General features: G+C 35.0%; 1 protein-coding gene across 2 annotated transcripts in view; it reads left to right on the top strand.

Moving 5' to 3' along the window:
• The window catches only part of mtt (mangetout), a 523,315-nt gene that overhangs the window by 478,289 nt on the left and 29,752 nt on the right, over positions 1-15,274 (top strand). For both annotated transcript variants that reach the window (XM_069835394.1, XM_069835387.1), the window contains one exon: positions 1,542-1,691. In XM_069835394.1, coding sequence (XP_069691495.1) covers positions 1,542-1,691 — 150 coding nt within the window. The remainder of the gene's footprint in view (positions 1-1,541; positions 1,692-15,274) is intronic.

Here is a 15,274-nt window from a genome sequence, read left to right as displayed (position 1 = left end):
AATTATTCATAAGTATTCATGTTATTCTTATCTGACTGAGGAGCGGAACTGACCTTGTGCAATATCTCGTAAATTGTGAGATGTGCGCATACGCGAAAGTATTGATTTTTTCCGAGAAACAAATGCAGACATTGACCTTGATATAATCTAGAGAATAAAATAAACATTAATCTTGATATAACCTTGAAATTGAATTAGACATTGAAAAACGAGGTGACAAATTCAATTTATTTTGAATATTATTTACAATTAACGCTCATTATTATAGTAACGGAACTGACTTTATTTCAAATATAGGTGATTTATTGTGCAATTGGTGAAATGAATTTGCGGGAATGTGTTTTGTGAAAGGCTGGACGATGAAGGTGAATTGATGTTATTTTGTGTGTTGTTTTTTTTCGATTAAGTTTAATATTGTATTTGAGATTTCAATTTTATTTTGGATCGATTCTTCAACATAACCTTCTGCGACAGTATTGGATTTCCAGCCTCCGTGACGTTTCAACGTTGTGATATCCCAGAATAATCGATACTTGCGCTTTCATATTGCTACAATGGTATTTTCTGATTGGTTAACACCTGAACTTTAATGAATAGGTGTACTTTAATGAGGTCCATTAAAGGGCTGCTACCAGGTGTACAATTACTACATTTCGGCATGGTCGAGCATAAAATTACTTTTCCCACCTACATCACACATTTCAAGAATCTGACGTTACATCTTTTTTTCCGATGAGGTCTTCAATCGTATTGTGCAGCTCCTGAAGGCTGGGAATTTGTGGTGTAATAATGGCCCTCAACCTTGCACCATATTCGTTAAACAGTACAACAAAAATAAACAGAGTATATCTTACGACTGAGAACGCACACGAAATCTACTTCCTCAGAATTGTCTTGTGTGGTGCACCATGTGTTCTGTAGAAATTATTGTACTAATCTTATTCTATTGTACAGTTAAAATTGAGCATTATCCACAGACCCTGCAAGAAGATTTTGTTTCATCTCTTCAAGATATGCGCATAAACATGCATGACGAATACTTCCAACAAGATGGTGCAAGACTGCACACGGCAAATTCACTCCTTGATTTAATGGATGAACATTTCCATGGTAGAGTAATCTCTAATCGGTATCAGAAACGATTTCATGTATTTGGATGGATGTGGCCTCCCTATTCACAGGACTTAAATTTTTGTGTTTTTCATTTTTGGTAATTTCTGAAGGACCAAGTGTACCAAAATAACCTCACACAATTAAGGAATTGAAAGCCAACATTCAAACATCTGTACAGGGAATTCGTGATGAAACACTCAAAGTGGGTTAGTTTTCACAACGATTGAGTATGATGGTGGCTGATGAGGGGTCTCATCTCGAATATCTTTTACACAGCATCAAATTTCCAGCTTTCAGGACTACTTTAATACCAGAGCCAAAGGTTTATCTCGTGTAAGACCTGAAATAATACCATTTAAAAGTGATGCGTCTTTTTGTGAAGCCCCTGTATTAACATTAAATTGAAGCGATTGTTATTTAACTTGTAGGCCTGAGCGGAGACAAATTCCGATTTGATCCGAATGGTGACGGCCCGGCCCGCTACAACATCATCCACTTCAAACAGACGAGTCCAGGCAAATTCCAGTGGATTAAGGTCGGGGAGTACCTGGAAGGAGAGCTGCGTCTCAATATGTCTGGTAAGTGGAGTTTCAATTTCCTTAATATCTTCTTTACTACCACTGGCCTTAGTCTGAGGGTAATGATCGTTACTCGTGATCCGAGGTTGCCCTTGGAAGTGGGTTCTAATTTCACCGAAGTAGATTATCTGATTTTCTACTACTGTAAACCAAATAACAGGTAATCTTGTAAATTTTTGAAGTTATTTCATTATCACCAATCCTACTGACGCCAGGTATCCGCTTAGTTGAAATATCGTCATTAAATAATATAGTTTTATTCTGTTTCTTTATTTTCAGATGCTGTGACAATACTGAAATAGATTTCTTCAGAATATTTAGTTTTTCGAACCGTTTTATCTTTTCCTCATTTTCTTATTTTGTGCCTGGCTTACGAATAAAACAGAATTTATAAAACAGTTATATTACCGGTTGTTCTTTATGGTTGTGAAACTTGGACTCTCATTTTGAGAGAAGAACAGAGGTTAAGAGTGCTTAGAAAAATATTTGGGGCTAAGAGGGATGAAGTTACAGGAGAATGGAGAAAGTTACACAACATAGAACTGCACGCATTGTATTCTTCACCTGACATAATTAGGAACATTAAATCCAGACGGTTAAGATGGGCAGGGCATGTAGCACATATGGGCGAATCCAGAAATGCATATGGAGTGTTAGTTGGGAGGCCGGAGGGAAAAAGGCCTTTGGCGAGGCCGAGACGTAGATGGGAAGATAATATTAAAATGGATTTGAGGGAGGTGGGTTATGATGGTAGAGATGGGATTAATCTTGCTGAGGATAGGGACCAATGGCGGGCTTATTTGAGAGCGGTAATGAACCTCCGGGTTCCTTAAAAGCCAGTAAGTGCCTGGCTTAAGAAGATATATATATATATATATACACACCTTCAGAAGTCGGAAAAAAATTAATGGACTTGCAACAATAGTATGGCGAAATAAATGTTTATATATATATAATAAATTTTTAATTCTTTCCGAGTTATGAACTAAAACTTGAGCCTGTGTCTATTGACTTGGCTGTTTAAATGTGGACAGAACGTATCGTCTTCGGTAAGCACTATTTTATCATTTGAAATTTTTCTTAGAATATTTTCTGTAACTTAAATATACCAAATCCATTTCCCTCATAACATCCACAAATTTTAGATCAATTTATGAAATTTTGCATATACTGAAGAACAAAACCTGCCTTTAGAACTATTTTATCACTTCAACATTTTTTCGTTAATAATTTTATTCTTTATGTAAGAAAAATTGAATTCTACAATTCATGGCAAATAAGATCACAAAAATTATCATCGCCACCTCAGACTAAGATAATTTATGGTGAGATGTACATTTTTGGCTAATATAAATAAATTTAGTAAAATTCAAAATGTAATTTCTACATATTCTGAATTAATTGAATCATTTATTTCAGAAATCCCCTATCGAACAAAATAGGAAAACTGGAGTTAGATTTAGATTCATACTGTTTATGATACGCTTATCGTTTAGTGCAGAAATTCATTATGTGATCGTTGATTACACTGTCGTGTCATTGCTTTGGAAATCGAGTTTGGTGCAGAAACCCCTCAAATGCTTAGACCAATGGAGGGCATTCCTGCGGCATTGCCGCAGTGATGTCAGATCTCAGCGAAGCATCAAACTTACCCCCTACCTTCCCCTTCCCCACTCCATCAAAATACTGCGCGTGTACGTGGCGGATTATACTGGATTGCTGTACTTCGGAACTTCATTAGTGATACAATGTCTTTCGCAGAATCATATGAATCGAGAGGATATCACACTTTCAAGAAAGGCGGTTCCTTCATTTCTCATGTTTAGGATCAGTTACAAATATTCAGGACGCGAACATAAATATGTACATTCTTAAAATAAATCACCTGTTATACCAGTTGAAAGAACACAGATTCAGTGATTTTCAAAGAATGGACAAAGATTTCAATATTTTTGCCACTCTTTTCATGTTTAAATTGAAAATGTTATCCCAGAATTGCAGTTAGAGGTACTGGATTTGCAATTGATGGCTTCTTGAAAGCAGAATGTGAAGGTCTACTGGGGGCTAAATTTTTTTTAAAAAGTGTCCAGTACTACATATCCACTGCTTAGACAGTTTGCTTCAAAAATAATGAGTACCGTCATTTCCCATAACTATGGTCCTGGAACATAACTATTGTCCACGATACAACTATTCAAATTTTGTACTCCATAACGTATGTAGTACCTCGTTTATCTATATTCTTGCTGTACTGTTGTTTGAATTCAAGTCACTGCAGCTATCTACGAACGGTCTAAGTTACTTCTACAATGATCTTTGAATGGTTGTATCGTGGACCAAAGTCGTGTTCCAGGACCTTAGTTATGGGAAATGACGGTATGTATTCATCAACCTATCAGTGCGAACAGCTGTTTTCTAAAATTAAATTTATAAGTACTGAGCAGAGCAGCCTTTGAAGCTCTGGTTATGTAGCGAATAAATTAACTGATTTATATGAGTAATGGAATGAAAACAAATTTGAAGAACAAATAGAAATGTTCTTTTTATTGTCATTATCGTGCAGGAGTTAGACTGCTTCACATACGAACGCCACTACAGGCTATAATAAAATGCAAGAGTGAAAAATTTCAATAAAACAACTATTTAAAGCGCTCCTCAGGCAGACGCTAACAAACTGAGACATTCACTTCTTAACTATAATCTTAAACCCGTCGGCATGGATATAACTAAAACAAGAAACGTTCAAAACAAGAAGACAGAGTTAGTAGCAGTCCAAAGAATCTATATCTCTCTTATCAACATCAAATGAAATTCCTAAATTGGCTTGAGACACGAAACGACTTGTGGCAGCCGCAGGTTCTCAAACAATAGCGCTGTGTGGTTGTAAATGAAGAAATGTCTCGAATTGTGAATAATCACGGGACGTCCCAACTGTACTTTGTGAAGAATTATGGCTTTATTTTCTGGAGTGCTTTGACTGAGAGGCCCGACCTTATTCTAAATTCTCCACAGCAGTAATTTTATTTGGTAGTATAATGATATGGAATCGCTGGATGACGTGCATAGGTCGACTAACGTACGTATTTTATGATGTCATTTGATTTTTTTTTTTCAAGAAAATTCTTACATTAACAACTCTTAATCTAGGCTCTTCTAACGTATTTTCTAGCAGATGATAAATTCCATAGTGACATTGTCACATGCTTCTAATAAAGAATAAAAGTTAGTTTTTCTGATAATCATAAGTCTATAGCCACGCCAGCAATTTACGACATTGTCTAGCCCGTAATCTTAATAGAGAATCGAACACAAATAAATAAAGATAAAGCAAAGCCGAGATAGAAATAAAAATAAAAATAGAAATAAAAATAAATAAATAGAACAACGATATGTAACGGAAGAGCTGTAGGAAGTAAGAAATGCGGGAAAAGTTAAAAAAGAAGAAGGTAACATAGTCGAAACCAAAATTAGCTAAATTCAGCTTGTTTTGCTATTAGATCTATGCAAAAGATAGTAAATATCAATACCTTAAAAACAATATACTTTGCATACTTCCACTCGGTAATGAGTTTTGGAATAATATTCTGGGAAAATTCCACAGATAGTAACAGTATATTTCTATTACAAAAAAGAGTAATTAGAATAATAGTAGGTGCCAAATCTAGGGAATCGTGTAGGACTATTTTCAAAAAACTACAAATAATGTCCATGGCTTGTCAGTATATCTTTTCATTAATAATCTTCCTCGTATGTAATCCTGAAAACTTTGTAACTAATTCAACAGTTCATAGCATAAATACACGTCAAAAAAATGACTTTCATACTCCATTCGGCAAGTCTATCGTGCTATCAAAAAGGAGTGCGTTATATGGCAGTAAAAATTTTAATAGCCTCCCTATCGATATAAAAAATGAAACTCAAAACATAAAATTATTTAGGGCCAAATTAAAGAAGTACCTAATTTCTCACGCCTTCTATTCTGTAGGTGAATTCATGACATTCAATAACACTTCATGAAATTGATACTAAAACTTTGTGTTGTACTAGTAGACTATATTGTAAATCTCGTCTGTATATATTTCATCTAGACTGTGACTATAAATTAAGATTTTATAATAGTATTAAGTTTTTTGACTTGTTCCATATTCTAGCTGTAAGCATGTATGAATACCATGGAATGTTAATAAATACAGTACAACAGTGGCGTATACTGGTTAAAGGGTTTGGGCTACCGCTGACCCTATTATTACACAAAATATATCTGACAATTACTTTAATTTTAATTACTATGGTAAAACTAATAATACAAAATTATTACATTATGTTATATTATAAACTTTTTCTTTTGTAATTTCCTTGGGCTACCGCCGGTAGCCCCGGTAGCCCGCAAAATACGCCCCTGCAATACAATACAAGGTCTACATTATAATTAGGGAAAGGAAGTTCATGCATTTGCATATTTGTTCTCTATCGTTGTGTGAAAATGCTGAAAGATTATTTACATGAATCACAAATTTCTGAATGCAATGATATTACTTTTATTGTGCAAAAAAGTGCGTATTTTGCCTTTATTTATAAAAGCGTCATATTTTAACATTTACGTAGGGAAACTGCATATTATGTATGTTTATTTATCTTTCCCACATTTTTAAAAGTGTGTAACCTCGTAAAAACTACTAATTCATGTTTATGAATTTTGAACGTAACGATGACGCCCTCATAGGGAGCCTCTCAAGTTAGCAATTGGCATTTCTCTACTGCAGTCTTCAGCAGATTTCGATAGAACAATATCCAGTTTAACATCAGTTCCAGGAAATGTAGCAGATAAAGTGAACGAGAAAACAGCAAATATTCTTTCCAAAAACCCTGGATATTATCAACAGTAATCTCACTAGAGGTTCTGATTTATCTAGAGAAAATCAAAATTCGAATGGGATTTAATTGACTATTACACGATTAGAAGAACGTATATAAAGATTAGAAGTAACAAAGTACTCCAATACAATAAAATATTAATTGGCTTACGAAAATACAACTGCCTTCAAATGTATTATTGTACCATCTCAACATTACGCTAGGTGGCAGTAGTGTTTTATGATTATGTTTTCTTGTTACTGGTATCAGTTGTGCCAACTAGGAATCATCATTGAACTCTGTGGACTGTTACTAGTCAAGAAGGCTTTGTTGATTCAGTTTCATTTTTATTAAAACATTTGCATTTCACTTCAATTATCCCGATCCCAGTAATCAACGTCACTTGACAGATGATTTTCAATAAATCTTAGTATTAAACAATCTCTGATACGTGACTATCCATAATATCATATAGCAGAAGCTATAACAAACATAGCCTAAATAATATAAATGAGTGTTAGAAAAGTTTTAATTAGGGATGATGAAATAAACAGGAAACGTTTTAATTAACGATGATGAAATAAAAAATAAACATGAATAATTTTAAAAGAAACAATTATTGAAAGTACGATTTTCAAATTTGAATATTTTAGTGGTTGGTGGTTCACTTGATATTATATTGGACGTGTGCGTGAAAGAAGTGAACTCATTGGTGTACATGGTGTATCCCTCAACTTATTCAGGATTTCCGAATGGTGCTCTTCATATATGACCAGTGATCTTTATTAATTCTTGTTCTTGAATGCCAATGCGAGTCATATTTGAAAGTGATGTGCATCGACTGGAGTGGTTTGTAATTGTCTGTTTTTTGACGTCCAGACCACTGCAGTTTGAAATGTTCGCAAACAAAAAAACAAATGCTAGGGTAGTGATAAAAATAAACAAATGCTAGGGACGCGATAAAAATTAAACAAATGCTAGGGACGCGATAAAATTGTGCGATAAGTAGCCATGATTGGTTGAAAGACGTCCTTTCGTACAGTTTTATTGGTAGAAAGTAGTGTGACGTAGTAAAAGTGTAATAGTCAGCTTAAAGAAATTCAAGATATTCTCGAAGGAAAAACACCCCAAAAACCAACAAAATGTTATATAGAATAGCTCACAGCTTTTGTGCAAGCCCCTCTTAATTCTTGCGATGTAGATCAAAGTTTCTTGCGCTACAAAGCTATGCTGAGAGACAACAGGCGAAGAATGACAACAGAAAACATACGTCACTGCTTAGTTGTGAACTGTAACAGCATAAATGGAGCATTCAGCTATGAGGCAAGCACTTCAAAATCCATAGACTAAACGTAAGTTACCTATACCTTATTATTCTGTTAAAATAATCTCAGACTCTTAGTGCATATTTTGTAGCATATTTATCTACTTTTACGGCATAAATTCATACATAATCTTCACGTTTTTAGGGCATGAACTTTCTTTCCCTGATTATAAAGAATTAAATAAACCGATAGAATAATATAAATTGATGACAAATTAAGAATAATACACGACTATATTATATAGCTTCGAAAATAGGAATGAAGGAAGAGAAAATGTGTTATATACAATAAAAGCGCTAGCATATCCTCTGCGGCGTCTTATTTCCAAGTCAGAAATTCGGGTTCATATTCCGGCACGTTCAAGTGAAGTTGCTAGTTTTGCTGCTGTCATTCCACCATTTACCCTTAGTTTTCACGATCCTTGTTACTTACACAGAAGACAGCGGTAAACTACCGACGTTTCAGTGACACATTTCTGTGTAGCATGATGCAAGCAATCATAGTCCTTGAAATATTTTCAATTCCTGAGTCGGCAGAAATTCTACTTGGCGGAGTCTGTACATCGTTTATAAAAAAATATGTATGTATGTAGTTATATATAATAAAAGTGATTTACTACAGTTATATGAACACTTTTTAATGATTGAATAAAATTAATACAATCAGTTAAAAACCATACATGTTTCGGAGGAATGATCCTCCATCTTCAGTGGTAGTACCACGATGCAGGAAGACTTAAGCTACGTTACGCGGTCGAACATCCATACCAGCGTCGTGGTACTACCACTGAAGTTGGAGGAGCATTCCTCCGAAACATGTATGGTTTTTAACCGATTTTATTAATTTTATTCAATCATTAAAAAGTGTTCATATAACTGTATTAAATCACTTTTATTGTATATCACTATACTACTCATGAACACTGTTGCATCTGACCTAACTTATGTAATTTAATCTATGCATGTATGTATGTATGTTATTATTTTTATTTATTCTGGTAGAGTTAAGGCCTTAGGAACTTAAAATCCAGACGTTTGAGATGGGCAGGGCATGTAGCACGTATGGGCGAATCCAGAAATGCATATAGAGTGTTAGTTGGGAGACCGGAGGGGAAAAGACCTTTAGGGAGGCCGAGACGTGGAAGGGAGGATAATATTAAAATGGATTTGAGGGAGGTGGGGTATGATGATAGAGACTGGATTAATCTTGCACAGGATAGGGACCGATGGCGGGCTTATGTGAGGGCGGCAATGAACCTTCGGGTTCCTTAAAAGCCATTTGTAAGTAAGTAAGTAAGAGTTAAGGCCATGAGGCCTTCTCTTCCACACTGCCAGAAGTGAAATACATAACGAAACAATGACAAAAATAGTAAAGTCATACTTAAAAATAAAAATAATTTTCAAGCACATTAACAAACTTACACGGGCTATAATGAAATATTAACTCAACATGATACATAATTAAGTTATTTACAATTCATATCCTAATGCTACTTTATGATAGCCCTAAATGACAATTTATATACACACAGAATAACCTATAAAATTCGGCTAACACTCACAAACCAATATCATGTAAAAGTATGTAGTTCTTAATTATTAATTTAAATTGATTAACCATTCGGCAATCCCTGACATGACGAGGTAAGGAGTTCCATAGGCGACAAACTGGCACTGTGAAAGAGGATGAATACAAAGAGGTACGGTGACGAGGAATGGATAGTGAGGCCTGATGTTGATTCCGTAATGTGGTAAGATATTCAAAGCGAGTTCTCAGATATTTTGGAGTAGAAGTGAACAATATTCTAAACAGAACCGATAAAGAGTGTGCTTTTCTACGTTATTTTAGGCGGACCCATGAAAGAATTTCAATAGATGGCGTTATATGATCAAATTTACGAATATTGCATATAAAGCGGACACACACATTATGAACACGTTGTAGTCTTTCAACTAAATTGACAATTTATAATTGTCAAGAGAGAATCGCAGTAATCAAAATGGGGCATCACTAGCGATTGAATAATGTTACTTTTTATGGAAAGAGGCAGACAGTTTCGCAAGTGATTTAGAGAGTGGAGCAATGAAAATATTTTCTTACAGATGTAAATTACTTGACTATTCCAGTTTAGATCTCTGTCCATTAATAATCCAAGATTTTTTACAGTGTCGCTATACTTAATAAACGACCCATTTATTGACAGTCTTGGTATGGTTTTGTCGTCAATTGTACTGAGTAAGCGCTGATGTCTCATTACAATTGCCAGCGATTTTCCTGGATTTAACCTCAGTCCAAACTTTTGTGCCCATATATAGAATTTAGGTCTTCAGTCATTGTATGTATGTTACTTATGTAGGGTAGGGTGGAGCTACTTGAATCAATTTTACTTCATTCTCAATTCACAGCTATAGAATTCCCATTTTCAAAATTGGAACATCATTTTACATTGCAGTGAGGTGTTTTCTATTAAGAAATAGCAAATTTAGTTTTCATACGCGAGTATATTCCAAGATAAACAAGATATTATAGAACATGTCAAAACATTGCTTTTTTCACAAAAGGTGGGGTAATTTGGATCACTAGTGGGGCTATTTGGATTACATGTTTTGTTGCAACACTATATTGAAATGCAAACCCACAATGTTATAAACTAATGAAATCATAATAATATAAAAATATTATAAACTCAGAACATGAAACTACTTATAATATAGGCGAACTAAACACATTTTCCACAAGTAAATTGTTTTCGTCCGGCTGCTCCTACGCACATTTCATGGCATCAGGTTTTGCATGACTGGCATCTTATCCAGTCACCTTTTGTGAACGAATTCTTATCAAAATAATTGACCCCGCAAAAACCACATGGTTCACTGTCATCTTCAATCGTTTCTTGTGATGATTCTTCATCTGAACTGCTGGCTTTTACTTTTCTTTTTGCAAACTATCTCCTTGCCTTTTGTGGATTAGTTTCTTGATTCCTTAACAGGTGTGCTCTTCTCTAATTGTAACTTTCCCTTCGCTCTGGTTTTCTCAATATTTTCAGAAGATGTCAGATGAGAATTAGCTTGCTTTTGTCTGTTTACATTTTTCTTTATCATATTCTTCATATGATTCAAGTAGCCCCAGCAAAAATGATTCAACTAACCCCATCCTTTGGATTTTACTTATAACTCAAGTAGTTCCTACGTTTCGCAACAGAATGCGCTAGTTGTACCGTAAAAGAACGAATGGAGTAGTATGTTACTTGACAACAGATGGGTTACACGGAATAACTACATAATTTTAACACTAAACCTTATTTACTAACGTTTGAAGATTGTATGGCATTAAAAACAAAGCAAATGGCGCTTACCTAAATGTCTTTGAAGTTCTCCTGAAGCTTGAAAAATGTATGTAATGACTTAAAAAGGCTTGAAAAACACGGCCAACTGATCTGTACAAGTTCTCAATGGTAATGGCTGCCTGTATGTGCAACAGTTTGTGCGCAGTAGGCCAAATGCTTAAATTGATCCAACTAGCCCCTTGATTCAACTAACCCCACCCTACCCTATGTATTTTACTGCAAACCCAGCATTCTCCAATCTTTCCTATTTTTTGCCTTCCTCTTAGTCTCCGCATATGATACATATTCTTAATGTCGTCTATCATCTGATATCTTCTTCGACCCCCGAACTCTTCTCCCGTTCACCATTCCGTTCACTGCATCCTTCAGTAAGCAGTTTCCTCTCAAGAAGTGACCCAACCAATGCCTTTTGCTCTTCCTTATCAGTTTCAGCATTATTCTTTCTTCGCCCACTCTTTTCCAACACGGCTTCGTTTCGTATTCTGCTCGACCATTTCACATCCTTCCCCATATTCACATTTTAAAATCCTTCTAGTCGCTTCTCTTCAATTCGTCGTAATGCATAAGTGCTTGACTTCCATTATATTCGCTTAGATTTTTTTTTTCCGTTGCACTATCCAGAATCTATATTTTCTCCTGCTGTGCTACCTTAACAAAATCAATTATATTGTCCGTCGTCCAAAAAAGAAAAATGAGACCCACGCAGCGTCGATGCCATTCTCTCGTGGGAGACATTTTTTCCGTCCCAACAAACAGGCAGTCTCCAATAAAGTACTGCCATGAAAATGGATTTCATGGGAGCCACAAAGCAATTTCTGAAGTCAAATCATCCGTCTACTGCAAAATGATAACAGAAACAAAAGATGAAGGCTGTGAAAGAGAGTTGAAAACGATTTTATATCATTAGGAAGCTGTCAATATTTATTTCAGATCACCTTTCTTTATCTTACATTGTTTTTAGGTATTGCTAGAAGTGTTGATTTGTGTTTTTACTCTAGATTAAAATTGCAAGTTTCTTGTTCAAGTTCATTAATTAATTAGATATAATTAATTATGATACTTATTTTAAGTTTGTGTGACTGCAAACTGTGTATGTTTTTTGTGGCTTTATTTTGTTTATAGTATTATTTTTCTTTTTATTTCTATTATTGTATTTGTATTTCTGGTGGTGTGGAAGAGGAGTCCTGTTGCACTTTTTATTAATAACTAGCCATACCCGTGCGCTCCGCTGCACCTGTTAGAAATAAATATAAAGTAATTACATAATTAAAACAGGACGTTTGATCCAGGGAACATTCGTGTTTGATAGAAGGATAAATCTTTTAATATGTTACTTGATTTAAATTGTATTTAAATAATTAAAATGCGGTCATTTTGGCCCAGAGAGCACTCAGAAGTTACTGTAATAACATTATAGCATTATGTCAATCTAGAGAAACTACACTTTCCAATGGTGAAATAATAATTAATTATACAAATCGGTTAATTTAGCTTTTGATATTACTTCATACAAACACAAAAACATTCTCTGTAGGCTATCTTTCATAGCTTTCGATTGTTGTTGTCCAAGGCCCCTTATAGACGTAGTCATTTGTTTTCATTTCATTACACCGCCTTAGATGGCATTGTATTTTAATTTTAAAACTCATTTATCTCATTAAATATCAGTCCTATCAAAATTTTTCGAAGATTAAAACTTATCGGAAATCATTTTTAAACAAACATTTGTTATGTAACATATTTCACAAAAATCAATAATAAGCGAGATATTTCGATTTATTTAATTCAGGCCGTCTTATAACCTCTCTTTTAAATAACGTATTTTGAATGTCATATACCCCAAAATCTAAGTTACACCGAACTTAATGTAAATTCCAATTTTCATATAAATCGGTTCAGTCATTATCGCGTGAAAAGGTAACAAATATCCAGACAGACATACAAACAAAAATTTCAAAAAAGCGATTTTCGGTTTCAGGGTGGTTAATTATATATGTTAGGACCAATTATTTTTGAAAAATCGAAAATTACCAGAAAAATTTCGTCTACAGATTTATTATTAGTATAGATTAAGTAAGGCACTTTGAAGATTTAATATTATTTTAAATTATAAGTATCAGTGGACATTGCAAAATAATCTAGTAATAACTAAAATTTGAAATTATTTTATTAAGAAATTTAATGTGTTGTGTAAGCTTCAAATATTCGCGCTACTGATTGCACCGAAACAATTTAGCCTATTGTGTACATCATGTATGTCTATGTTGTAAGGGAGAGGGTATGCCTTTTTTTAATAGAGGTATGCCAGTGGAAAATCTTGAAGCAGCATACCGCCTCCGTCTTTTCCCATTTCTCTCACTCTTTATATGCAATAGGTAACCAGAAACATATTATTTTCTGGTACAGTATATTTATGAAAATAAGAATTATTTATAAAAAGTAATATAATATTCAAAGGGATAACGTGGACGATACCTTGTTGGCTGATACCCCCTTCCCTTAGTATGAGACTGTTAAGAGATTGAAGTAAATTTTGCAGGGGGGAGCCGGAAGTCCGTGAACTGGTAGGAACGTGAAAATGTGGAAAATTGTTAAGCAGCACTGGAAGTATTGGAATTTGAATTAAGAGATGCGGGGGGGATAAGAATGGATCCAATTTAGTTAACACTGCTGAGCGCTCTTTCCATCTGAGCTATGCAGGGACCCGATTCACGGCGCCGGCCGTACTCTCCTCCTTTGTATCGTCAATGGCCTACTACCTGCATTTTAAGACATACAAGCCATGTATTCAGGAGCACATATTCGGAAGAGAGTTCGGCCGGCGCCGTGAATCGGGCCCGGCGTAGCTCAGATGGAAAGAGCGCTCAGCGCGCAGAGCTAAGAGGTCCTGTGTTCGATTCCCGGTGCCGGAACGAGTTTTTCTCCAGTAATAGGTATCTACAGTATGATTGCTCATAGTCATTGATTATTCGACGAGGACGGTGAGGCCTCATATATGAATATAGGCCTAAGTAGGATATATTTTATCATACTTTTTGTCAAAGAACTTTGATAGTGTAATATCAGCCCAACTCACCGAACACGACCATAGAGTGCTGCCATATCCTAAAACTTTGGTGCGTACTATTACCCTACTCTTCCCTATAAATTTTCTTTAGATTAATTCTGTAGTGCTCGGGAAAAGTGCCACAAGTCAAAAATGTTAATTTTACAGGAGAAGAAAAAAACTGCCTTCACGCTGGTTTATTTCGATATGACTTCTTTCTCTATGAATTATTGTACTGAGAAAAATACTCGAATCTAATCTTAATTGGGATACGTATATTAAATATACATGTAAGAAGGCATTCTCTATTCTCCATTCACTAAAAAGATTGTATCATTATCAATCTAAATTAAAACAGACGCTGGTACAGACACTCATTCTACCTCACTTCGATTATTGCGACGTTTTGTTCAGTGATCTCAGGATTGATTCCGCTCAGAAACTACAGCGTGTTCATAACGCGTGCGTCCGCTTCATTTGTAATGTTCGATACTATGATCATATCTCACCTTCTTTCGAGAAGTTATCATGGCTTAGGTTACATGAGAGGAGAAATCTGCACTCACTTTCTCTCTTATATCGAATTATGCACACTTCATCCCCCTATTATTTATTCGCTCGTTTTCATACTCTCTCTCGCTATCATAATATTAATACTCGATCACAACGCGATAACACGCTACAAATTCCACTTCACACATCAACTCTGTATTCCTCATCTTTCACTGTTGCTACCTCTCGTCACTGGGACTCTCTGCCGCCTGAAGTCAAGGGCTGCCAAACATTGAAATCTTTCAAATCCAAATCTTACGACGAGTTGCCAAACTAACTTACTATTATGACAAGTGTTGTATTGCATGTTTCCACGTAGGCCTATTCACATTTTTTTTATGTTCTAGTGACATTTAACTTATTTTATATTTTTGTTTTCATATTTTCCGATAATGGTATATCTATAATGTGATAAGTTGAGCTATATATAATCATAATTTTCCTTACTGTGTGTACTTAA

The sequence above is a fragment of the Periplaneta americana genome, chromosome 1 (assembly GCF_040183065.1).
Source record: "Periplaneta americana isolate PAMFEO1 chromosome 1, P.americana_PAMFEO1_priV1, whole genome shotgun sequence".
Lineage (NCBI taxonomy): Eukaryota > Metazoa > Arthropoda > Insecta > Blattodea > Blattidae > Periplaneta > Periplaneta americana.
Note: the sequence above shows the minus strand (reverse complement) of the source record. Positions and strands in the feature narration are given on the sequence as shown.